Source organism: Triturus cristatus, chromosome 7 (genome assembly GCF_964204655.1).
Source record: "Triturus cristatus chromosome 7, aTriCri1.1, whole genome shotgun sequence".
Classification (NCBI taxonomy): Eukaryota; Metazoa; Chordata; class Amphibia; order Caudata; family Salamandridae; genus Triturus; species Triturus cristatus.
Window position 1 is genome coordinate 1,076,604,798 of NC_140590.1, and position 25,318 is coordinate 1,076,630,115.

Genomic DNA, 25,318 nt, shown 5'->3' on the forward strand with positions numbered 1-25,318 from the left:
ATCCTCCTGCAAGAAAGCTACAAGGACAACGCCACTTCCGGCAGAACCATGTCACACTTCTACCATGGGTTCTGGCTGAACAAAACTGGAAGAACCTCTGCCCTCTTCTGCCCTCTGAGATCGAACACTTCCTTTCACATGGACATCCCTGCCAAAGAACGAGTTGAAATGCAAGTGTTCAACAATCCAGCCAGACCCACCTTCTCTTACCTCCGGAAACGGACGGCCGCCACCCTAACAGTGGCCCTGTCCGTCATCAACATCACTGGGTCTGTATGCCTCGAAGGCCTGGGGGCACAGCTGGTGGGCCACAGCTCCTGCCTCATCACCCGAACATTGGACTCAGTTGACCCACCCTCCTTTGTTGCCTCCCCGAATATGTACTTCATCTGTGGTACTAAGGCCTACACCTGGCTTCCGAAAGGTTGGGGAGGCACCTGCTACATCGCCTTTGTCCTTCCTCCGACGTATGTGGCTCCAGCAAACCATCACCGACAGAAACGGGCCAAAGACATTGTACAGGCCGACTCCACCGGAGCACAGTTCATGGACGCAGTCAAAGGCCTTGTTCCACTCTGGGGTCCAATGGCAAACAGCCGTGCCATCCGCCACTTAACCCAGGCAGTCGAAACGGCAATGAACATTACAGCTGGCGCCCTCGCCAACAACACCGCTGAGCTTCAGGCCGTCCGCCTGGTGGCTCTCCAGAACCGCCTTGTTCTAGACGTGGTTCTGGCAGATCGTGGAGGAGCATGCCGCATCATTGGGTCCAGCTGTTGTACCTACGTACCGGATAACTCACCCTCAGTCTACAAAGCAATTGAACACCTCCACAGACTGTCCGCAGAGGTCCATCAAGAACAAGAAGAATGGTCACTGGGGAGTTGGTTTTGGGACACTATTAAAGGTTGGGGATGGAGGCTGTTTTCATTTATCCTGATACCAATTGTGATACTATGTGGATGTTGCTTGGGGATTCAGTGTCTGCCACCTTTATGTTCGCTTTTTATGAACCGCATCTGCCCTAAGACTTTGGACTTTGAAACTGAGCGGATGAGAGCTCTGAACGAGGTGGAGGTGCGGGGTATTATGGGGATAGATCCAAACTAGGCAAGCTGGCGAGATATGTTAAAAGGGAGGACTGTGGAAATTTAGCGTGCAAACTGAACATCATCTGCGCCATCTTGCCTCTCCCCAGCGCCACGCACAACGAATGCACGGCTGCCATTTTAGGCACCCCACTCTCTCCCCGCTCACTCTCGACCGCCAGCGCTTTCCCCTGGCGCTGCAAGCATCCCCCGCGCGCCGGCCACCCCCGCTCTCTCATACAGGCCATAAACCCTCTCCTTCTGCGCGACCCTGCTACGGAACCACTCCCAACCGACAACCCATACATGGTCATGCCTCTCCTTTGATAACCCCCTTCCTCTGCGCCCCATTGTCTGAACTGGTCCCAGGCCATCACCTAGCCCTGCGGATGCAGTTTACTGCCCCTACTGTAAGGGAAACACCCCACATCAAAGGGATTACAGTAGATCAAAGCCCCTACCCCCTGAGACCCGGCCAGTTGCACACACCCCCGGGAATTAGCGGAATTCCCTGCTGCGCGATAGCCATCTCCCACTGCGGGTAGGGTGGGAACTTCTACTGTATCTATGTGTGGGATCGGATCTGAGCCGGGGCTTCAGGGGATGTTCTTTCAGGCATCAAGGGAATCTCAAGAATGTACTATGTGTAATAAAGCAATAAACCAGTGTATAAGAGACCAGGTCTCAGAGATGCAGTTAGAGCACCTCGTGACGATACCTTGCTGTCTGATCTGATGTGTTCTGCTCCGACGGAATAAAACCTTGTTTCCTGCCTTCCAGTCTCCGGCGCCTGCCTCTTTCATTGGTAAATTATCGAGTGGTATGAGAGGCGATTACCGCCGGGCAATACTTGAAAGGTTATCGACTGAAACTGCCGCTACCATTTAACACTGCCGATGGTGGGCGACCGTAAGCCATTATGTGACATACAGTTCCCAGATTGCTTCAAAAGATTTGCAGTTGAACATCTACTTTATAAATCAAGGGTTCATGTGTTTGATGCCATAACCTCTATCGTTCTCCCAGCGTGGGAGGCATTTTTGTTTTTCACTACCTCAAGATACACAAGGTACTTACTGCCAGCGCTAAGTCCAGCCATCTCTTTTGGGATTCCAGGAATTCCACGTACATCATGGAGTATAGCAAGTCTAGAGGGGGTTTTAGATTTAAGTCACTTGTGTATTTAATTTGATACCAGACTGAATTACAGAAATTCAGATAAACCAGACTATGCCATAAAATAAGCACCATATCTCCTCCGACCCCCAGCATCTCAAATCCAGAGCCAGCTTTGCTGTGTGTAGTTTATTTGGAGACCAGTGCCAATCATGAATTACCTTTAAAATAATTGAATGTCAGTCTGGCCTTCCGAAGGCTGCAATCATGATTAGCCGGGAGAGTAAATCACTCTGGATCAGTAAAAGGGACTTGAATATATAGCTGTTATTTGGTTGGATATATTTCGCAATGACTTTAGAATATGCCTCTTCAATCAGTGTTTCGTAGATACCAGAGGTTGCCCCAACGTTCTAGGTACATGTGGTTTGACCAGTTTTCTTGTGCTATCCCTATTTTAGTCAGTTTGCATTGACACAGTTCTTAAATTACCAACAATAAAATAATTGGATAGATTCCAGTTGGAATTCTGCACATAGATCGTCTAAAGTTTTACAGGTTAATGCACAAGTTGCCTTTCTGTGTCCACGACACCCAGTTCAGCATTTTCTTATCATATGAATATCAGAATTGTTTCAGAGGGATGCCTGCAGATTGAGAAACTCTTTGCTGTAAGTTTTGAGCCCAGCTATCCACATTTGCCTGAATCCTATCACTATAGGATTGTCTTTTCTGTCTGTCTTATGGTGACTGGCATAAATCAGCTGCAGGCCCTTGACACAGCCTTGTAAATGGTTTTCCAGTTCAACCCAGTCTGGCGTTTCCAAGTCCGAGGTGACGTGGTACACTAATTAAGACAGGTGCTTGAAAGTGTGATAAAGTTCTATTTTTGGCAGTCTAGGGCCACCTCCAGGTATTGCAATATGTAACTTAACCATTGCCAGTCTCGGCAAATCACATTGCCAAATATAATTCTTGATCAGACTGTCAATTTGTTGAAGCTGGTTATGACTCAGTAAGTGGCAGCATACCAAAACCATAATTAAAATGGGGGTGTTACCACCATCTTAATTGTTCAGGCCCACATGGAAAACGTCAATTAATTCCACTTCAAGAAATATCTCTTATCTGCTCAGTAAGAACATCCTTGTTGTTCTTTACCATCTTCTGAATGTTACCACTAATCCGTATTCCTAGGTACCTGATCTTATTCTGCACCCATTTGAAAGGCTGACCGTAAAGAGTGGGCTGTCCTATGAGATGCCGTTGCCATGGCGTCGCTCTTAGCCCAATTAATCATATATCCAGAAAACATAAATCTGAACCAAATCCATCCGAGCTGGGATGGATATCTCCGGGGAAATCAACATCATCAGGACGTCATAAGCCTACAACATAATCTTTACATCGCCAGCTGGACTGTCTATGCCCACCATCTCCTGCAAACAGTGAATGGCAATTGCTAACGGTTATAACGCTAGTAGAAAGAGGGGGGCAGGGGACAACCCTGCCTGGTACCTCTGTTGATAAGGATTTTGTCTGATGGGAAGCTTTTTCAAGGTATTATGGCTGTTGGACTACAGTATAACCAGTTCATCATATTAAGCCCTTGCAGCCTTTTAATGATGCTCTGATGGGAACATTGGTTGCGATCTGGTTTAAGCCATGCTCGGCTCTGCTGGTGAGTTGCCTCTTTGTGAGGTGTGATAGCTCTGCTCTGGTGGACCTAGTTTTTCTGAACCAGCATCTGACTCCTGAAAGCTTAGAGGTTCAAGCCTCCACCAGGAAGATCAACCCTAATGCTTATACTATGACCTTGTCTCAGAAGGGGTTGAAGTGCGTTGACTTGTATGGGAAGAGAGATCTTCTTGGTATTGCGGTCCTTGAACGCAGTGTCTGCCATGCTGCCATACACGTCTCCTGGTATATGGCCAGCGAGATCTTGCAAGCCATTCCAAAAACATTCAGGAATGCTTTCGCACAGGCAATCCATGATGGTCAGGATGTTGCTAAGTATATTTTGGGCGCCCGCCCTGACACAGCAGATTGCGTTATCCATGCCATGGGCACTAGTGTTGTGTTCTGTTGTCATGCATGGATGCACCCCAAAGGGGTTTCTGAGGGCTCGCAGGCATCCTTTATGAATATGCATTTTGAAGGCTCCAGGTTTTGTGGAGATAAGGTAGATTTACTTGGAGCCACACCATGGCCCTTTTCTTTGGGCCAACTGTTGCCGGCTTGTAAATTCCTCCAACAGTACTCCAATGCAAAGGGTACGAACAAGACCTTGCTAGTTTCCAGAGGCAATACGTGCTGCAACCATAGCAGTCCTTTCGAGGTTTGAGAGGACGTGGTGGTGGCACAGTTCATAGTCATTAGCAGAGACAGCATTCATGTTTTTCTTCGTCCCCCTGCCACAACTAAAGCTGAACCACTATGATTCCTGCTTCTTCCCTTGTTTGCAGCATGGAGGGCAGGTTACAATTTGTTCTCCTGCCCATCTTGCTCGCAGTTACCTCAGACCTTTGGGTTTTACAAGATATTCAGCATGGTTACACCCTCCTGCTGATATCTTTTCCCACTCCTGTTCCTCCCACTCTTGCTTGAATTTGTCCTCATCATGCCTCCATCTTCGTCCTGAAAGTTCGATCACTGTTGGCCAAGGGACCTGTAGAGAGCGTACCCGAGGAGAAGACCACAGGATGGCCCAATAGAGACAATGTAGTGTCACCCAAGAATCAGTTAAGTGTTTCCATTCATTTCCTATGCCATCCTCTGTCCACAATTTTCCTGCTTTCATTCCTGGAAAACTCTGCATACTCCGACTGATTCTAAACGTCATTCCTGAGGTTCTCCATCAATAAGCCCCATCTGCAAACCGTGCAGAAGATTTCATTCACTGGGGCAACCTCTCCATCACCATAGCCAGTTTGGGGCATTCATGTTAGGGCTGTACCTGAAACATTGGAATCATCTGTTACGGTGCAGACAGTTCTGAGGCTTCTTAGTCTCATTGCCTCCTCCATTCTCTTGGCTTCCTGCGCCCTTTGGCACATGTGAAAGCTGCAGGTGAACCTCTGCCTGCACGGCGCTCAGCCTTAAAGTTGTCTCCTGGACAGCATAAATATATATCACACGGGGCAGCCCGTGATCTTCAATGTTGAGTGGTGGATGCCATCCTGACCTATGGAAGACTGTTATCCTACCCTCACCCAGAAGTCTCAGTGGTGACAGATGCTTAATTTCGGGATGGAATGGTCCCCTGGACGAGATGGAAATCCAGGGTCTTTGATCTCTGTTGGAGAAGAGGCACCATATCAATTTTCAGGAGCTGCGAACTGTCCAGCTAACCCCAAAGGTCATTCTCCCATTCATCTAGGGAAAACAGATCCAGATCCTAACGGACAACACAACCGCCATGTTGTACTGTATCAAGCATGGCAGTCTGGGGTGCTGGACACTGCCAGGAGTCGCTGAGACTCAGCAGGTGTCACCTGGTGGAACATCAATGGCGTCTGCAGCCTTGGAGTGGTTCAAGGCATATTCACTCAGTCAGGCGTGCCTTCGATAGAACTTTTTGCCACCATAGAGACAATGTAGTGTCACCCTTGAATCAGTTAAGTGTTTCCATTCATTTCCTATGCCATCCTCTGTCCACAATTTTCTATATTCACAAGTGGACTCTATCACAGCAGCACAAGAAATTCTTCTCGAGTTGTTCCATGAAACTCCAAACTCGCAGCTTAGTCTCCTGTTGTCAGGACAAGATGACCACTTATTCTCCACTGAATTTTTGTAACATGCTACCATCTAACCTTCCAGTTATTTAAGAGCACTAGTTCTAAATGGAAAGATATCCAAATAGTTTGTACGAATCTTTCATTGCCAGTAGAAGATGAAATACCAGGGTAACACAAAGCACTGTAGGCACTGCAGAGGCACAAGTACTGATTATTGGCAGTGTCGCTGGGATCTCTCTTGACGTGTACATAACAGAGTTTCGCCGAGCTACAGTGAGAAATTACAAACTCAAGCACAAAAAACTCAAAATTAAAATAAGACACATCTCTTTAAAGAACACTACATCACAACGAAGTAACGCCCCCCCCCCCCCCCCCCCTCTCCTTGCTGAGCCCTGCTTCTCTCTGCAGTCCCTCTCTGGCTGTATTGCTGCTTTAAATCCTGCCCATCGCTCTGCTGACTCTTGACTAGGGTTTTGCTATACAAATACCAAATACATACATTCGGGATGCGCTGTAAACCAAACGTTGTGACATGAAGTTAGCTTAAAATGTAATATTGACCGAGAGAGTGCCCTAAGCTCATAGTGTGACCTTAAATTTCTGCATAATACATCTAACAAGGTCTTTGTTGTCACTGACGGGAAAGTCACACGGATTGGAAAAAAGCAGGACTTCCCATTCTACAACAAAGGAATGAGGAACAGATTGTGGTGTCAGAGTGGCGCGGGGCATGGGCAGGCGGGCATTGCAAGCCACTCCTAAGATCATGAGCGGATCTGCGATATGTGCTCAGAGAAATAAGTCGACAAACACAGGTGCACGAGCACAGGAGTGTAGAGTGTCTGGACTAAGATATTAAATGAACCTTCTTTGCCAAAGGCTAGCAAAGCGCATCTCTAGTGAGTTTCTTCTCGTCTTTTGCATGCTATACCTGACCTTGCTGTGGCCGAACCCCTAGTGAATTTTATGTATGGACCGCCGAAAGCTACAGTTCTTGCTCACCTCAGCTACTGCATGTCTATGGTCGATATTTGATTTGGGGGCTTTCTTAGAAGGGTAAATACCACCATGCTTTGCTCGCACAAAGGTCATACCTCCATGCCCTTTCCCGTGTCCCCATAGTCCCTATGGTAGAGCTCCTTTTAGATGCTGGCGTGCGGTTAGTCCACTTAATATGATCGGAAGTAGGTGGCTTTCAATTTGCTGTTCCATATAACCATTTGCCTTTTCTGTTTCATCTGTTAGAGTAGAAGTTCTCTACCGTCTCTATCTGAATTTTTTTGCTATATGTTCATTGGTTTGCTTAAATCGCTGGTCAGATAAGTAAACCACATCCTTCTTTATTCAACCAGGTGTGAAACCAGTGAGCAGAGCCATGGGCACGTCCAGCGAAGTCGTCAACGTGCAATTGTAAGTACCATATTAAATGTTTTACCAGATTTGTGCCCTAAACCTGCAGGATTTAATCAAAAAATATATACCAGGAGCTTGCAGATGTGCACCTATTATAGGGACCCCTCTCATAAGCTGAAAAGTGCAAATAGTTGGCAAAATGGCAGCATAGATAGTAAGGACGGAGTACGGTGTGCCTGCAATGACACTGGAGTAAATACTCTCTGTCCTCTTGAGTTCTGGGCACTGGTGGCCATGCTCCCTTGAGTGGTCTAGCTGACTTGCTGACAAGACCAAGGCAATAGTATACTGTGTTATGACTCCATTCGAGAGCTTCTGAGGATTTACTGGATTCTCGTGAGCAGCCAGCAGATTTTTCTTTTCTTCAGGTAAAATTGTGACTAACTAAAAACCGAATCTTTTGCTCCTTACTCCCTTGGTGAATTTACTCTAAAACAAATGAAGCTCCACCAAAATGTCCTACAAAAATAGAATGGTGTGATTCTTTTCTTCATAAGAAAATGTTTAGATAAACTGGAAAACGTAAAAAACAATCCACAGTTTTTCGTAATGGTAATAGATTAGATTTCAGTATTAAGAGGCAAAAGTAAGTAGATTGGTTTTGGGTATTTTAGAAAAAAGACCAATGATTCTGATTTCCTGCACATTTGTGGGATTAAATATTATTCATCTACGTGAAGTTATTCCTTAATTTGAGGACCTTGGAGCGCTATGAGGAGTTTGGTAATCTCCATATGCTTAGATGAAGGCAAGCCTGCAACACAGCACTTTATAGGAAAGTATTAGGTAGAGGGTCACCTGCTGATCGCAACACCGACTGTTGTGTGTCAAAATGAAGGTTCTGTTTGAGACAGTACTATGGTTGGAATTGACTCCTGATAGGTTTATGTCCAGAGGTACTTCTTGCAAACAGTCGTCATTTTTGAGGGCTAGTCCCTACTTTTTAAAAGTATATCAATGTATTTGTCCTGTCCCTAAAGATATTCACATCTCATTTTATACTTAGTTCTAGATGTACCAATTAAGAATGCAAAAAGCGATGGATGTAATGCTTGAATTATTCTCAGCGACTGCTAAGTACCGAGTTGTCTTGCATGCCATGTTGCCTCAATTTAGACTCTGCAATATGCTTATCGGTCTAGACCCTGCTCGAACCAGAACAGTCCAGCCTGAACTGCCAGGCCATGTGCTCCTTGAACCAGAACACAAGCGACCCTAGATCGGTGTCATCCTTATTAGGGCTCACCAGACAAGCATAGCTTAGCCGTAGTGTGCACAGGACCCCTATCTGGAACTACTGATCCCACTTGCAACGTTGCTCTAAAGTAAACAAAAAAGTGATGGATGGAATGCATGCTTGCTTTAATGTGATGTTGCAGTGATTTGCAAATAGCTGGGTCAACTCCGAGGTGGCATTCAGAGTCAAAAAATGATGGAATGGAATGTGGCCCGAGTAATTACTAGTGACTGAGATTAATTCAAGCATCTCACCTATGACTTTATTGTAAACGTACTTGCAACGCTCTAAATGTCCGACGGGTGTTTTATTGAAAGTTGGCCACCCCACCGTAAGCTCAAGCTTGAAGGGGCCTTAAACCCACATCAGGACTCCATTCACAAGGCAGCGGTAGTGCAGATTGAGCATGGGAGATTTCCAAGTGGCTTGGAGAACGAAGGGTTAATAGAAAAATGAAACGCGGCTATGGTGTAGAATGACCTCCATGAGGGTTCTGATGGGGTGGTTTTAACTACTCTCTCTCTCTTTCTTCCTGTGCAGGACGAGGGTCGGATGGTCTATATCCGGAATCTTTCCAGCAGCATGAGCTCTGGTGAGCTAAAGAAGCGTTTTGAAGTTTTCGGGGAGATCACAGAGTGCAGGGTGCTCACTAGAAACAATAAGTAAGATAATCTACAATTCTGTACTTTTTGGGGGAAAAAATCCATGTGCCATTATTTGAAAATTAACCTGTACACTTTTAAAAACTGATTACGTGCACTTTTAAGTGTGCAAAATGCTTAATGTATATGCAGTACAGCAAGCCAGACTAATTCATCACCTCCAACTGTTCACAACTTTAATGGCCTTTTGCTCTTAGTGGTTCTAGGGTTAATTTGCTTCGTCACAATCGCAATCAGTCCTTGGGTTGTTATCCCAAAATCTCATATCCAAGCACATTGTTGCCAGTGTTGATATTTGTGTGGTAATACATTTCCTCACATTTTTGCTTCCGTGCACCTCCTAGTGAAAATATCACTTCTTTGAAGTTCATCAGAGGTGTGTAGCTGTGGCAGTTTGGAAGCACTTACATTTCACTGTACCTTTTAACAGTTTGTGGAGTTCCTCCCACTATTTTATCAATTTTGGGCTCTAGAAGTTTGAGTTCATCCACCAAGGGTTTTGTTTCAGATGGTAACTTAGAGTTAACGGTACCAACAAAGAGTTGCAGTTAATGTTTGGTGGAGTGGTGCTTGTTGAAATTTTCGTAAATCCAAAATCAGGCAAAATTTTGGAAAATGAGAAAAGCAGTCGGAAGGGTTTCAAACCCACGATTACACAGTGTTGAGGAAAAACATGTTGCTGGATAGAATATGGCTGCCAGGTCTGTTCTGGATCCCTGACAGTCCCATACTTCTGGCATCCGGGCTTTAAAGATAGTGTCTTTTTAATGTCAGCAGTGACTTTTAGAGGTTTTTTAGTTAATTAAAGCAATGGGTGATTCTCATCTACCCATATAGTGTCTGTGTATAGAGTTGTGATATATGTGTGCGTATGATTATGTTTGTGGAGATCAGGTTGGTGTGTTTTTTGTATAAATGCTTTGCTTTGAACTGATAACACCTCATAACAATGTTTGCACAAAGTCGCGAAATGCAGAGGTCGTGTTGAAATGTGAAAGTTACGAACCATAAACAGAAGGTATAATGAAGACCTGTTTTCTTTTCTTAATGCTCAAGAGGGGGCAAGTATGGCTTCGTCACCTTCAGATGCTCGGAGAATGCTGCTCTGTCGTTGAAGAATGGCGCCTCCCTGCGTAAGAGGCAGGAGCCGGCCTTCCAGCTGAGCTACGGGGGCCTGAGGCCCTTCTGGACCAGATACACTGACCTCGGTAAGGCCGGTGACCACACGGAATGTGCCTGTTGGGAGATCAAACTCTCTCAAAAGATAATAGGGTGGTGCAGGTGGGAGATATAAGGGGACCAGTCTTAGCAATCTTGTAAAGATGACTATGATGAGCCTCCTTCCAGAAGTTGTTTGGGTCTCTTTCTTATCAGTGACATTAAACGATAAACATGGATGCCAGAGTTCATGCTTGCGCTTGGAGGTCAATTCTAGATGGGTCTGTTTTCACTGAAAGTCTAGCATACTGTGCAACTTTCTCCTTAATCTCCTTGAACTGGATAGAACCTGGAGTTGTTGGCTTCAGGCTGATATACCAGCAGCAGAACACTCCTCCATTAACTAAGGGCGAGGAACAAATGCTGTATTGTGCGCATCTTAGCACTCAACAACTTCCTTTTTTAATCACTTGTAGATCATATAAAATGAGTTAAAGCATAACTGGCAGGAATGGAGAGAAAAATGGTTATCCAGTATTAGGGTATCTTTCATAGATTCACATGCCTGAATCATTCCCCGTCGTCGGGAATGGGAGTCACCGGTAAATAACAAAGTAATGTCCAGAAGACATAAGACAGTCATAGGCCTCAGAGGCCTTAGCTTAGTAAGCTATCCACGTCCTTATGTAAAAAGGACCAAATTTTGGCCAGAGCCAATCAGCTAACACCACCCTCTAGAACCTTCCTGGTAGGAGCTCTAGTCCCTCAGATTTTCTACCGCACGTCGTGCTAAGGGAGTCTCCACTGAGCTCTGCTCATTTCTTTGGATTTGACAGCATTTCTTCTCAACATTCTGGATTTTCAGCATGGCTGATACACCTAAGAAGGGTTTATTCAGGCCCTGCGCCTCTTGTGGAAAAAAGAGGCTACATATCGACGACCAACACAAGGACTGCTTGTATTGTCTCTATCCCAGTCACAGTTCTAAGGACTGCAAGGTATGTCGGACTTTCTCATCTAAGACCTTGAAAGACCGAGAGGGGCGCCTTTTAATCTGGCTGCAAAGGCTAAAGGACAAGGAGGATGTGGCCTCTGAGGAGAGTGAGAGTTCTTCAGTTGCGTCTCACTCCTCATCTAAAAGACCAAGGGTGGCATCGCCGGGCCCTTCGTCGCAGCCACCTCAAAAGAAGACGCAGAAAAAGTCTTCAGAGGTCCAGGATTCGCCTGTTCCAGGGAGCTCGTCTCCTAAGGTGATGCCCCACACCTTCAAAAAGCCTATTGCCACCTCGTCGACGACAACAATGTCGACAGTAGCGTCGACGAGAAAATCTCCTTCGACAGCGATTTCAGTTACATCGTCGACGACGACTCTATCGACGATGACATCCCATTCCATGTCCTCGACGACGACAACTCCATCGTCGACGGCAGGCAAGTCAATCCCGTCGACGTTAGCCATAAAAAAGGCGTCGTCGAGTAAGCTGTCGACGGGAGGGTCGACGACGACGACACCGTCGACGAGAGCTTCATCATCGTCGACGACAACATCGTCGACGAAGCTATCAACGACGAAGACACCGTCGTCGACGAAGACACCGTCGACGACGAAGACACCGTCGACGAGAATATCACCGACGACGCCGTCGTCGACGTCATCGTCGACGAGGAGACCGTCTTCATCATCCTCGTCGTTGACGACGACCCCGACGACGATCCCGTCGACGGCATTGATACCTGTAACGTCGGTTACAGCTATACCATCGAGCCCCTTGAGGAGTATGGACACGGACGACCAGAGTACATTTGTGCATGTACAAATAACCAAGCGTGCATTGACTCCGGCCCTCACTTCGCCCAGTAAGGTCTCAACCTTGCCTCCCACTCGCCTCTTTGAAGAGGAGGATTCGGACGACGCTAGTCTCTTTCCTGCGGCGACTAGTCCATCACAACTCCATGTGAAGTACCAGGATGTCTCGGATTACGAAGACAATCCCCAGGATTATGAGGAGGTTCCTCATCGAGAATACATGCCGCCTCCACCTTCCATGGTGTGTCTACCGGCAACCTTGGTCACAGACCTTCAGCTCTTAATAACGGACTATAAGCAGCGTTTTCCGACTCCGGCACCTCCACCGATGCCTGCGGGGCCTTCCAAGGAGGAGGCTACACGGCCACGACCGCCTCCACTGCGTTTGGAGAGGACGGCACCTCCGCCTCGGCCCGCCACGGACGACGAGGAGGAGGAGGAGGAGGAGGAACCTGAGGAAGGAGAACTCCAGGACGTCCAATCCCAACAAGATGAATGGGACGATTACATCCTTCCGGCTCCTGTTTCGCCTGTCCCTACCACAGCCGACTCACCGCCCGACGACATCGGCGGTTTCCACAACATCATTGAAAGGGCGGCCCAGCGCTTCCAGATCCCGATGCCTTCGCATCAACAGGACTGTTTCTTATATGACTTTAAGGAACCCTTCAAGAAGACCGTCCGGGCAATTCCGATAATAGATTATATTTGGGACCAGGGCATAAAGATAATGCAGAACCCTTCATCAATGCCACCGGTTCTACCACGCCTGGACAAGAAGTATAAAGCTCCGGACACTGCTCCGGTTTGTCTTACAGGCCACCCAAAGCCGGACTCGGTTATCACTCAGGCTGCGCAGAGGAGGTCAAACAACCCAGCTGCGCTGTTGACAGCTCCGCCGGATAAAGAAGGGCGACGTATGGATAACATAGGGAAACGTTTCTCCTCTATGTCAGCCTTGACAGTGCGTGCCTCCAACGCTACTGCACTATTGGGACGGTACAACCGACAAATGTGGGCGGACATTGCCCCATATCTAGCGGATTTGCCTTCTGACTTAAAAGAAGAGGCAAAGAAGATTCTGTTGGAGGGTGAGCGATCTGCCACGGAACTGATAGACTGTGCAATGGATATTGCTTCCACAGGCTTTAGACAGCTGGCTGGTGCGGCTGCTCTCCGGCGCCAGGGTTGGCTCAAGGCAACTTCTTTCAGGCCGGAGGTCCAGACAAAAGTCCTGGACATGCCTTATGATGGCCAGTTTCTATTCGGTTCTCTTATTGACGAGGCATTGCAAGGTATCAAAAAAGATACAGATACTGCCAGAGCCCTGGGGTCTCTGCAATCTCGGAACCCTTCCTTTCGTGGGTCAAGAGGAAGAGGCCAGACTTCCTCCAGAGGAGACTTTCAACAGCGTTCCTCTTTCTCCTCTTCCCAGCAGTACCGTCCACAATCTCAGCAGCGACAACAGTCGTCTTACCACAAAACTTCCTTTCGTAACAGAGGAGGAAGACAAAAAGGTGCCGCGTGGCGGCAATGACTTCCAGATGCAGCCGGGCTCAAACTTGTCTCCACCCTACAAGATTGGCGGAAAAATCTCCCATTTTCTCAAAAATTGGCAAACGATAACTACGGACCGATGGGTCCTTCAATTAATACAATTCGGCCATTCCCTGGAATTCACACAAATTCCTCCTCAAACTCCTCCCCGCCAGAGGGCTCACAAAAACCTACGCCCATTACTCCAAGAAATAAAGATTATGCTTCTAAAGGGAGCTATAGAAAAAGTTCCCCTCAGCCAACGAGGGAGAGGGTTCTACTCCCATTTCTTTCTCATCCGAAAGAAAGAGAAGAAATGGAGACCCATATTGGACCTCAGAAATCTCAACAAATTTCTGAAAAAACAGTCGTTTCGAATGATTACCATACAGGAGGTTTTGCATTTACTCAACGCAAACGACTACATGGTGTCGGTGGACCTTCAAGACGCCTATTTTCATGTCCCAATACACCGCAACCACAAGAAGTTCCTGCGTTTCATGGTGGCGGGCAGGCATTACCAGTTTCGGGTTCTGCCATTTGGGCTCAAATCGGCGCCACGCATTTTCACCAAATGCCTAGCACCAGTGGCGGCGTACCTACGCCGGTTCCACCACCAAGTCTTCCCGTATTTAGACGACTGGCTTATCAAGTCCCCATCACAAGAAGGCGTGATAAGTTCTTCCAACGCTTGTCTGACACTCTTCGAGTCACTGGGGCTCACTCTCAACCACGACAAATCTGTCCTGCAACCATCCCAATGCATGCAATTTTTGGGAGCCACACTAGACACCATCCACAGGAAAGCATTCCCGTCACAGGAACGCCAGGACAAACTTCAATCTCTGGCACTCCAGGTAATGACAAGAAAGACACTCTCGGTGCGCCTCTTCAAATCCCTCCTCGGGATGATGTCCTCCTGCATTCTTTTAATCCCACATTGCCGCTTGCGGATGCGACCCCTACAAGAGGCTCTGTCGAACCAGTGGATCCAGTGTACAGGGTCTTTCGACGACGTCATCCAAGTAACCCCGGCGATCAAACAGGCTCTGCAATGGTGGGTTTGCCCCAAGAACCTTTCGCAAGGCTTGCCTTTCTTGCTTCCTGCTACTCCTCATATAATCACCACGGACGCTTCCTTAGAAGGCTGGGGAGCTTTCCTTCAGGAGCTACAGATAAGCGGAAAGTGGTCCCTTTCGGAAAAAATGCTTCATATCAACCTTTTAGAGCTCCGAGCAGTCTACCTAGCTCTAGTGGCTTTCCTCCCGAGGATAAAGAACTCAGTAGTGCTTGTCCGGACAGACAACACCACGACAATGCACTACCTGAACAAGCAGGGAGGGACCCGTTCACTGACACTTTCGCGCGAATCGCAGAAAATCTGGAACTGGCTGCTCCGCCACAACATCTCTCTCCGAGCAGATTATGTTCCAGGCACCCACAATGTGTTGGCAGATTATCTAAGCAGGAGGCAGGCAGCGTGCCACGAGTGGGAGCTGGATCAGCAGGTCCTCAACAATATCTTCGCCCAATGGGGCACACCTCAGCTGGACCTATTCGCCACCCAACGCAACGCCAAATGCCAATACTTTGCAAGCTGGCATCCCCAACCAGGATCCCTGGGGAATGCCTTTTCGATAGCATGGTGCAACGTCTTTGCATACGCCTTTCCGCCATTTCCCCTGATCCCCAGGGTACTACGGAAGATGAAGGCGGAGCCTTGCACTTTGATATTGGTAGCCCCAGCTTGGCCACGCCAACACTGGTTCTCGGAACTTCACCTCCTCTCCCAGGAACCTCCGATCAGGCTGAAAACTTTTCCATCTCTTCTGACGCTCAGCGATCAGCAGATTCAACATCCGGATCTAGCCTCTCTCAGGTTATCAGCTTGGCTCCTGAGTTCAGAGAGTTTCGGGGCCTAGACATTCCTCCAGACTGCAGGCGAATTTTAGCTCGGGCTCGAGCAGATAGTACCAACAAGACCTATTCACTCAAGTGGAAAAGATTCTGTATCTGGTGTAAGACGAATAAGTTGCATCCTTTCTCTTCCACCCCAGGACAAGTCTTACCCTACCTTTTACATCTAGCAGAATCTGGTCTTGCTCATGCCTCCATTAAAGTTCACCTAGCTGCAATCTCACGTTTCAGAAGATCTTCTTCCGGCCCCTCTTTATGGTCTCATAGACTCATAAAGCAATTCATGAAAGGACTGTTTCGCACATTCCCTCCAGTAAAGCCTGTTCCACCGGCCTGGCACCTTAACATAGTTCTAGCTCAACTAATGAAGCACCCGTTTGAGCCCATCCACAGAGCTGACCTTAAATTTGTTTCCTGGAAGGTGGCACTTCTGCTAGCTCTTACCTCGGCAAGGCGAGTGGGAGAGCTCCAAGCATTCTCTATCCAGGACCCATTCCTGCAATTCAGAAAGGATAGAGTCCTTCTCCGCACAAATCCAGCTTTCATCCCCAAGGTTCCATCTCACTTCCACCTCATCGAACCTATTGTTTTACAATCATTCTTCCCAAATCCACAAACAGTGGCGGAACGAACTCTACATTCACTAGACATTCAACGTTGCTTGAAATTTTACATTGAGAGAACGAAATCTTTTCGAAAATCAAATCAGCTATTCATAGCCTACAGCAGACCTCGACGAGGGCTTCCGCTCACAAAACAGAGCATTTCCCGCTGGATTTCTTCGGCCATTTCTTTCTGTCACCAACAGGCAGGACGTCCGTTGAGAACAACGGTCCGTGCCCACTCCACAAGGGCCATGTCTACTTCCATGGCTCTTTTTGCTGGGGTGCCCATTGTGGACATTTGTAGAGCGGCCACATGGAAGACGCCGCATACCTTCACCAAGCATTACTGCCTGGATGCGGAGATCATGAAGGATGCGTCAGTGGGTCAAGCGGTACTACGTCATCTTTTTAAATAGAGGTGAGCCCTTTCTTTCATCCCACCATCCTCAGTTTATGCACATTTCGCACTATAATGTATGCTTTACTTATTCATTGCTTTACGGTAGCACTGTTGTTTATCTCGGATAGATGTGGTTATCTAATACCTGTATGTTATCCATATCTTTCGAAATGTGCTTTATTCACTGCTTGCTACTCTGATTCAGGCATGTGAATCTATGAAAGATACCCTAATACTGGATAAGGAACGCGTTACTTACCTGTAACTGCGGTTATCCAGTATTGGTATCTTTCATAGATTCACATGCAACCCACCCGCCTCCCCTGGAAGGGCTCTCTCGGATCTCTCAGTATACAGCTGCTTAGCACTGTGCTCACGAAAATCTGAGGGACTAGAGCTCCTACCAGGAAGGTTCTAGAGGGTGGTGTTAGCTGATTGGCTCTGGCCAAAATTTGGTCCTTTTTACATAAGGACGTGGATAGCTTACTAAGCTAAGGCCTCTGAGGCCTATGACTGTCTTATGTCTTCTGGACATTACTTTGTTATTTACCGGTGACTCCCATTCCCGACGACGGGGAATGATTCAGGCATGTGAATCTATGAAAGATACCAATACTGGATAACCGCAGTTACAGGTAAGTAACGCGTTCCTTCTGGAGGTGCTTTCTGGGAAGAATGAAGTATGTTAATCTGTTGCATTTAATAGGCCCAGTTGCATCCTGGTGGGGTAAATCTCACACAACCTACATCCGCCATATGTCTGGAGAGCTTAGCTTACGACGATCCGTTGCACTTACAGTCTCTCACGCAGCCCGTTTAATTTTTCCGCCCTCAGATTCAAACATGGAGGACATGTCCCCGTCGGCCTCCATGAAGAGCAAGTATGAGACCATGGACTTCGACAGCCTGTTGAAGGAAGCACAGCGCAGCCTACAGCGGTAATGGCCTTACCCCTCCAGAAGCACCTCAATACCTCAGTCAAGGCACTTCGGAAATGTTTACGTTCTAAAAAAAAACTGAGTCTATTGGGGGTAGGGAGACCAGAAAGAGAAAGGAACAAAGACTTGTATCCCTTTAAATTGATGTTTACATTGAGCAAAGCTGCTTCTGTTTGTGAGTCTCACCGGTGTTTGATGTCCCACTGCCACACTATAGCATCGTCGCTTCAGACTGGTTATTCTTGGTGTGCTTGTAGACATTGACCCCTCCTGCGGTCCTCCTTCGCCCTTGACCTGTCCCCGTCATGGAGTTCCAAATGTATTTTCCATTTGCCATTGCCATCTGTTGTGTGTGACAACAAAGATGTCAATTGTGTATAGAGGTGGACCTCCTAACTACTTTTTAATATAAAAAAAGAGAAGTTCTATCCTAAAGATGTATTTATTGTTAGCCCTGTACTGTATGTTCCTGGTTCAATGTGTGTTTCCTTGGTTTAAAACTATGCATTGTAATGAGGTGTTTGCCAAAGAATATATGACGTTCAATCAGCAATACCACAAGAGTACAAAAGCCACTTTAACTAGGCCATACCCTGGCACCAGCTCCCAAAAGTGTTGATCAGAGACATAATCGATTGTAATATTCCTAATGAAGTGAGCTGCCTCCAAGAATCGGTGCATTCATTAACTAACCAATGATAAGGTGTTTTTCTGGCACACAATGAAGTTCTCCATCTAAACGGTGGGCGCGACCTGCTGAATTGTATTTTGTAGCTTCAAAAATGTATGTTATTGTCACCCTGCTTAGTGGAAGTTAGTGTTGCGACCTCAGACAGATAACTGACTGGTTTGCCTTGGCAGGGGTTCAACCACCGCTGGCTTTCCTTCTGGAAAGTGACTTATTCAGAATCTGCTTAAAACAATAATCTCCATTAAGGTGTTAGTAAATCGATAACCCTGAATCTTGCAGATTATAGACACTTTCAGGGGTTATCAACACTCTGCGTTATTTATTCTATCTGTGGGACACTGAGAGACCCCTTAAAACATACCAACAGACACCTCTAGAATCGCTTTGTTGAAGGCTAGAATTTAGCTTGAGAGGTGTGTGCACTCCAACCCTTGTCTGCCCTATAAATATTGTTTGCAATATTCAATGGACAGAACAGGTCCTGGATAGTTAGCATAGTCCTAGGTGGCAGGCAGGAATCTACAGGATAGACAACTAATGTTACAAATGTGTAACTTGTCTTCAGTGCTGAATTTGTGCTGGTGTTTTCCCGTGTTTGGCACTTATTGTCAACACCAGCATTTATTAATGACAGCCCACCACATGGAGGTGCTGTCTGTCTATTGTTTGTATGAAGCACATCAGATTAATAATAATTTTGATCATTAAAAAAACAAAAAAAATCTACTGCTTTGGATGACCTGGAATTTTCCAAACTGTTACATTGTTAGTGGTGTTATGTTTAGTAGGCAGTGTTTATACTGGCATGTGGCAGTGATGTTAGCTCCAGTCGGGAGAGCACCCTACAGTGGCTTCTTGCGCAAAACCATGGGCCCCAGAACTTCTTTATTTATAAAAAATAAGCTCTACTTGTCTTCTGTGTGCAAATGGAGCACTTTCCAAATTCCCAGATGGATGGGAGTGGGTTATGAAGCAAGGGGAAAATAATGAGGGACTGACAAAAGGTGAACAAGCTTGCTGCAAGAGGGAATATATTTCCCAAATTGCTGCTGGCATTGCTGGTGCTGATTATTAGTAGAATGTCAGATCTTGCCGCATAGGCCTTTCCCCCCGTCTGTGTGAAAGAGGGGGAAGTTGGTGTGGTTGCATTAGCCCCGCACAACATGGAATCCCACTTATTGGAAATTAAGACTTGCAATAAATGCCATAGAAGATGTTTGATCTGCGTAGTGTAATGTGCCTTAATTGTGTCGCTATAGGGTCTCTGCTGTGGCTGGAAACCTAAAATCATTCATGAGAAGGCAAGATAAAGGTGCTCGAAGGCTGCTGAACTTGTTAGATGGTCTTCTCTTCTCCTTAGCGGATAGGTGTTGTACAACACAAGTCTTTTGTTGACGAGGATGGTCCGAAAAAACCATTTTCTGCCCAAATTAAAGCTGTGAATATCTGGCAATTTAACTAATTTCCATTAAGCAGGTTAAAATAAATAGCGGCAATTAGGTATTGACTTGGAGGAGTTTTTAGATAAGAAATTACCATGGCCTGTCCCAAGATGCTAGTCGTCCATTTGTTTAACAAGGGGTCACACATCAATTCCTAAACTCCATACTGTTTTTCCCTTGGTTGAGTTATATAAAGGACCACTGTAATTATGTGATGGACAAATTTTATGCAAAGGGGTGACTAAATATGTTGCAAGAAGAGGCAAATTATGTAGCATAATTCAGCACATCTTGTGGTCTTAGTATTGTATTATTTTGTCACTTTTTTACTCATGTTAAAGGTGTCTGGGAAAAGATTTCACCTCATTAGTACTTGCTTAATAATCGAATGCTGCAATCTGCAACTTTAAAATGACTAGTCAACCTTTGTGAAGGGCCTTCCACTGCACGGGTACACGTTATCACATTTTTAGTAACTTTTAATCCATTTGGGATATAAACATTTTTTTGTTAAAATCTGCAGATTATGCAGCAGATGAATTATGTGGCAGGAGCGGCAAATCGATAATGATGTGGAAAACTGCGGCTGCAAAATCACATAATTCCATTGGCCCTGGTTATGCCTAATCTGAGGTTACTTCTGAGCTCCAGCATATGACTGCAGAGGGAGCCTTACAATTGGAGAGCTCCATTAAAGTTGCCCTTATTTCCACCACTGTATTATGCCTGCCTCTTACTGTCTTCTGGGATTTGGGGAATATATTTTCTGCCTTTGCCTCCTCCCCTCCAACCCCGCAGAAAATATTTTTTAGCAATAAGCGAAGAAATTTCCAAAGGCCTTTTGTGCCTCGTTTCTTGTTTTTATGTGCAACATGTCTAAGAACTAGAAGCCATGCAGAGTAGAATTCCATGATGCATTTGCCCACCATGGTATCATAAAAGCCATATTCTCCATTGACTTGGCCAATGGAAATGATTTGGGATATCAGGATATTACATAAAGTTCCTGACGTCCAAACAGGAGGGAGGATAAAAGGATTCCAGACATGCTTACGTCATGGATAAACTTTTTCCCATTCCATAGACCTTTACATGTTGCAGATCTTTGACAATGGCGGGCCTGTGGGATTTAGCCATACTGTACAGACAGGCAATAATAGCCTCAAAAGCCTTAGAATAAATTGGAGGTATATGTAGTTTTCCCAAAGATGTAGTGTTTCTGACCCACCCTTAGTTCAGAGAAAGGATTGAGCGTCTGTCTTTGGCGAGGGCCTCATTGTAGCTCTGCCTTTGTTTCTTCTAAACAATGATGTTTACATGTGATTGCAATAGAGCTTTACTGTAGAATGTATAAACAATGACACCCTTAGGGTGGAAATGTACTATTCTGTGCCGTGCTTATGTCTCCGAAAGGAATATTTTTGAGGCAGCAACAAAATGCTTTATTGCATCTCCCTGTAAAATCCATTGGCTAATTTGCTGTGGTTCCAAACAAAAATAAGACATTTTTAAGGTGGACACGCTGATGTTGGCGTTGTACTAAACTGCTTCCCTCCATCAACTTCTGGTGAGCAACAACCATTGACACCAACATGTTTCGGCTCAGTCTGCTTTCTGCTCCATGGAACCTAAACTGAATTCCACTTGCTGCAACAGTGGCCAATATCCTACAAATGTATTGAACATGAGCTGCACCACGCAACAATTCAAGCCAGAACTACTGGGATAGGATGCAATAAGAGCTTGCTTTGTGTTTTTTTAATGCATTTCCTGAGGCCTTTAGATTATCATTTTGAAAGAACATTCACCGGTACTTATGCACACGTGAGAACACGCATTAGAAACGCACAGCTATCTAGAGCAGTGGGGTAACCAGCCCTTCTGCTTCCAGCCAACCACCAGGCAGGTGACCGGTCTGGTCCTTTGATCGTAGAGCAGGACACCTTCGGCCTGGGAAAAGTGAATGCACAGCGAATGCTTGTTTTTAGTAGCTGGTTATTCTCATGGGTTGGATGCAAAGGCATTATAAAATTGGAAATCCAAGCCTATCATGAGCAGAACATACAAATGACAAAATGTTGGGGTTTGTAAAGAACCCGCAGGGTTATAGTGGAATGGAATAATCAGTCACAAGCACTTAAGACGTTCTCGTAAGACACATAGAGGTAACAAAAACGAAAGAGAAGCCATTACGTATAGGGGGGTGGGTTCAAGTGAGAGCAGCGGTTGTGGGTGAAGTAAAACCTATTTTTGGATCAGCACAATGTTTGTGTCCTAAGGGTGTTAAATTGTGATCTATTGAATCAACAGCTTCCCCCATGCAAGTGGGGTTCCTTGCAGAGGAGAAAACCCCTAAATGGTGTTAATGTCCTGAATGTTCTGTATTAAAAGTTAAAGAAAAATGATATGTCCTGGTGAGACTAGAGAATGGGAGCATTTGCCCTTTAGATTGTTGGGCAGGAGGCGCTCCTGCACAGACTTTTTACCTTCCATTGGAAGCTGCTACAGCTCAGTCCCTCCCACGAACCAGTAATAGCAGCCTATTCTTATGGTGCAGAGATGTCCTTCCCTCTGTCTATACTTATTTTCTGCAATTCTATTGCAGTTCTTGTTCTCCTCCCATCATATGGAGTTTTCTTCTTATGCTGTTTCTTAGCACAGACCCAATTTAGTGTTTGTAATTCCAGATACTACCCATATGAGATTTTCATATTATCCTCTGGACATCACACAACTCCTCCTCCATTTTGAAGGAAGTATCCATTAAAATGTTAATAGGAGGGGATGTCTTGGAAATTGCAATCTAAGATGAGAAAGACGAGATGCCACTCATACATTCCAACAGAGGTGCTGCTCTGGAAAATGGAGCCAGAAAGAACAGCAAAGGTTGTTGGCGGACTTTCAGTTTACCAGCAGGATGTTTTTTACAGTTCGGTGGTTCATGCACCGATTTATTTCCACCACAGATGTTCATTGCAAAATAGCTAACAGACTTCAAAAGCCTGCGGTACATACTGGGGATTTTTTTTTATCGCGAGAGCATTGACAGATCTTAAAATAATGTAAAATATATAGTTTTACCTGACTTCCACATCTATAGCTCCATTTACTTCATAATATAGGAAATTAAAGTCCCTTAGTATTACTTACTGCGCCCCCCCCCCACACACACATCTCCAAGATGCTCACTATAGCTTAGCAGCGCACACATCCCTGCTCAGTTGCATCTTGGGAACTGCACTGGCCACCTTCCCTATTTTGCTGTCCAGTAAATTTCAGACCCACTGTACCCACATGGGTTTCTCCAAACTATCTCCAGAGCAAGAGTTGAACATATTGCCTTGTTTTTGTTTTGGAAATAGATCACGGCTATAACAGGTCGTATTTTCATATTCTAAGAGGGGCTTTAAGGGGCATTACGATATCAGAAAATATCTGAATTAGTGGTGCAGGAGGGTAGTCTGCACATAGTGTGTGTGTCTGTGTGTGACCCAATGTACTTCTGGGGGAAAAAAGGTGTGGAAATTTCACAAGGATGGGAGGAGTACTTCCTCCATTTTATTTATAAGTAGTCTAATTTCTACTTGTTTTTTTTTTCAAGAAACACTGCTTATAGTTAATTTTAGTGATTAATTGAAAACATTATTTTTTTAATTGGTAGAGGTTTTTTTACGGACATAATATTTCACTTTTACATTTTGTTCTCTTATTTATGTAAAGTACTTTTAACCAACGCTGGCACAAATTCCTATGCCTTTATCCGTTTGTTAAATTTTTACATCCTATGTGTGATTTCACAAACTACCTTATAAAGGAAATTATGTTGTTTTTTCTTTTTTATTTCTACATGATTGATTTTTGTAGCTTTGTAGGTAATTTAACCAAAATGATGTTTTGTCCAGAAAGTTATAAAGTTTGTATTTTAAATTCTGTATTTTATTGTCATGGATTGTTTCTCCTTGCCCCACAATATCTTCCTTCTCCTGCGCCTCAGGAGGTTCTTGTTTACATCTCAAAGACTGTATGTAGAATCTCTCTACTCATGTTCTGTAAATAGTTACTGTGATCTTGCAGACAAATAAAACTATTACATCTATGCGAACATGTTTACAGTAAATGAAAGAAATTTGTTGCCCATTTGAGGAACTTCATGTCACACCAGATTCTACATTAAATGTAATCAACTGTACATCTGTAAATTGGAAAAACAATTAACAAAATCACTTCTTTTTTAATTCACAAATGTGGTTATTTCAGTTACCGCTACTCTCCGTCTATTATTGCTGCTATGTTAAATATAAATTAAAAGAAAACCACATCAGCTCAAAAAAACTTGCACCTGTTCCGGACCTCAGTTTTAGTAAGTGTTTAGCATTTAGACAGCACTGTTTGAGATGTTGTTTTTCAGATTTTCAATTGTAATTTCAATATACATACAGCAAACGTTGACAAAGCCAATAGGTTAGCTTGGTCTTCCAGCCTTTTTCCTTTGTCAGCGCTTCTTTTGTTTTTTCCATGGTTTTTGCTAGCCGTTATTGTTTGGGAAGTTACTGGGACCTCGTTAATCTAAATTTAAAAAAGAAAATGGCAAAAGGAAAAATATTTTTGTTTTCAAAATGCACACATTGCCATAGTAGTTTCTAGCACTAAAGAGAGCAGGAGTCCATCTCTCTCTGTGAACTTATCCAATGGCTGAAGAGGGCTCAGTAGTGTAGCAAGCACTTTTACCTTTGTCGTCGTCTGTCTCCCTGCCACCCCCCACTCTTCGCTCTTATCTGCGGCCTTCGTGGGGCAGCAAATGCAGGGACCGTCACAGTCGGCAAACACAGGTCCAGCTACACCACTGAGAGGGCTGACCCAGCTATTTGCTGTAGAGGCTGGAAGAAAATGTGAATTACGCAATGAGATACCTATGGATGAAGAGGCCTATAACAGATGAGTACAGTATGCATATAATTATAATAAAATCATACGGTCTTGGCAAACTCTGGAACGAAAAAGTCACAACATACTGTTTCAGAAAAAAAATGTATAAATGTTCCAAAACAGCAGTAAGTTTCACAGTGAAGTTTTTCAATGGTTAAAGAGGGCCGGCCCAGCTGTATGCTGTAGTAGCTGGAAGAAAATGTGTGAGACCTATTGATGAAGAGGGCTGGCTGAAACCAACTATAGATGAGCACAGTATACATATAATTTTAACAAAATCAAAACCTTTTGGCTAACTCTGGAACGAAAGAGTCACAACATACTATTTCAGAAAGAAAATCTATAAATGTTCCAAAACAGCATTCGAGTAAATCTTCATACTAGAGAAAAACATTCCCCCGAATAGTTCTGGCTTTAATGTGCTTATGCTTGCAAACTGTATTTGTGCATGTCTGCTTCAAAGCAGTACCACATAAAGCCAGACCTTTTGTGTTTGCCAATGTTTCATTTGTTGAAATCTGCTAGAGTGAAAGAAAGAGTGTGTGTGTCACTCGCATACACATTACCCAGCCATATGCAAATCAGTCTTGACCCTCCTCCACTGGAAACAGTCCAGCCTGAACTGCAGTACCAGGTCTA

At 45.1% G+C, this 25,318-nt stretch overlaps 1 protein-coding gene across 1 annotated transcript in view; it reads left to right on the forward strand.

Moving 5' to 3' along the window:
* PPARGC1B (PPARG coactivator 1 beta) overlaps window positions 1-23,855 on the forward strand; it is a 186,610-nt gene extending 162,755 nt beyond the window's left edge. The window contains exons 9-12 of the mRNA XM_085618187.1: window positions 7,300-7,357; window positions 9,138-9,259; window positions 10,316-10,467; window positions 17,518-23,855. Of these exons, the coding sequence (XP_085474313.1) occupies window positions 7,300-7,357; window positions 9,138-9,259; window positions 10,316-10,467; window positions 17,518-17,624 (439 nt within the window). The 3' untranslated portion in view covers window positions 17,625-23,855. The remainder of the gene's footprint in view (window positions 1-7,299; window positions 7,358-9,137; window positions 9,260-10,315; window positions 10,468-17,517) is intronic.
* The last annotated feature ends 1,463 nt before the right edge of the window (window positions 23,856-25,318 follow it).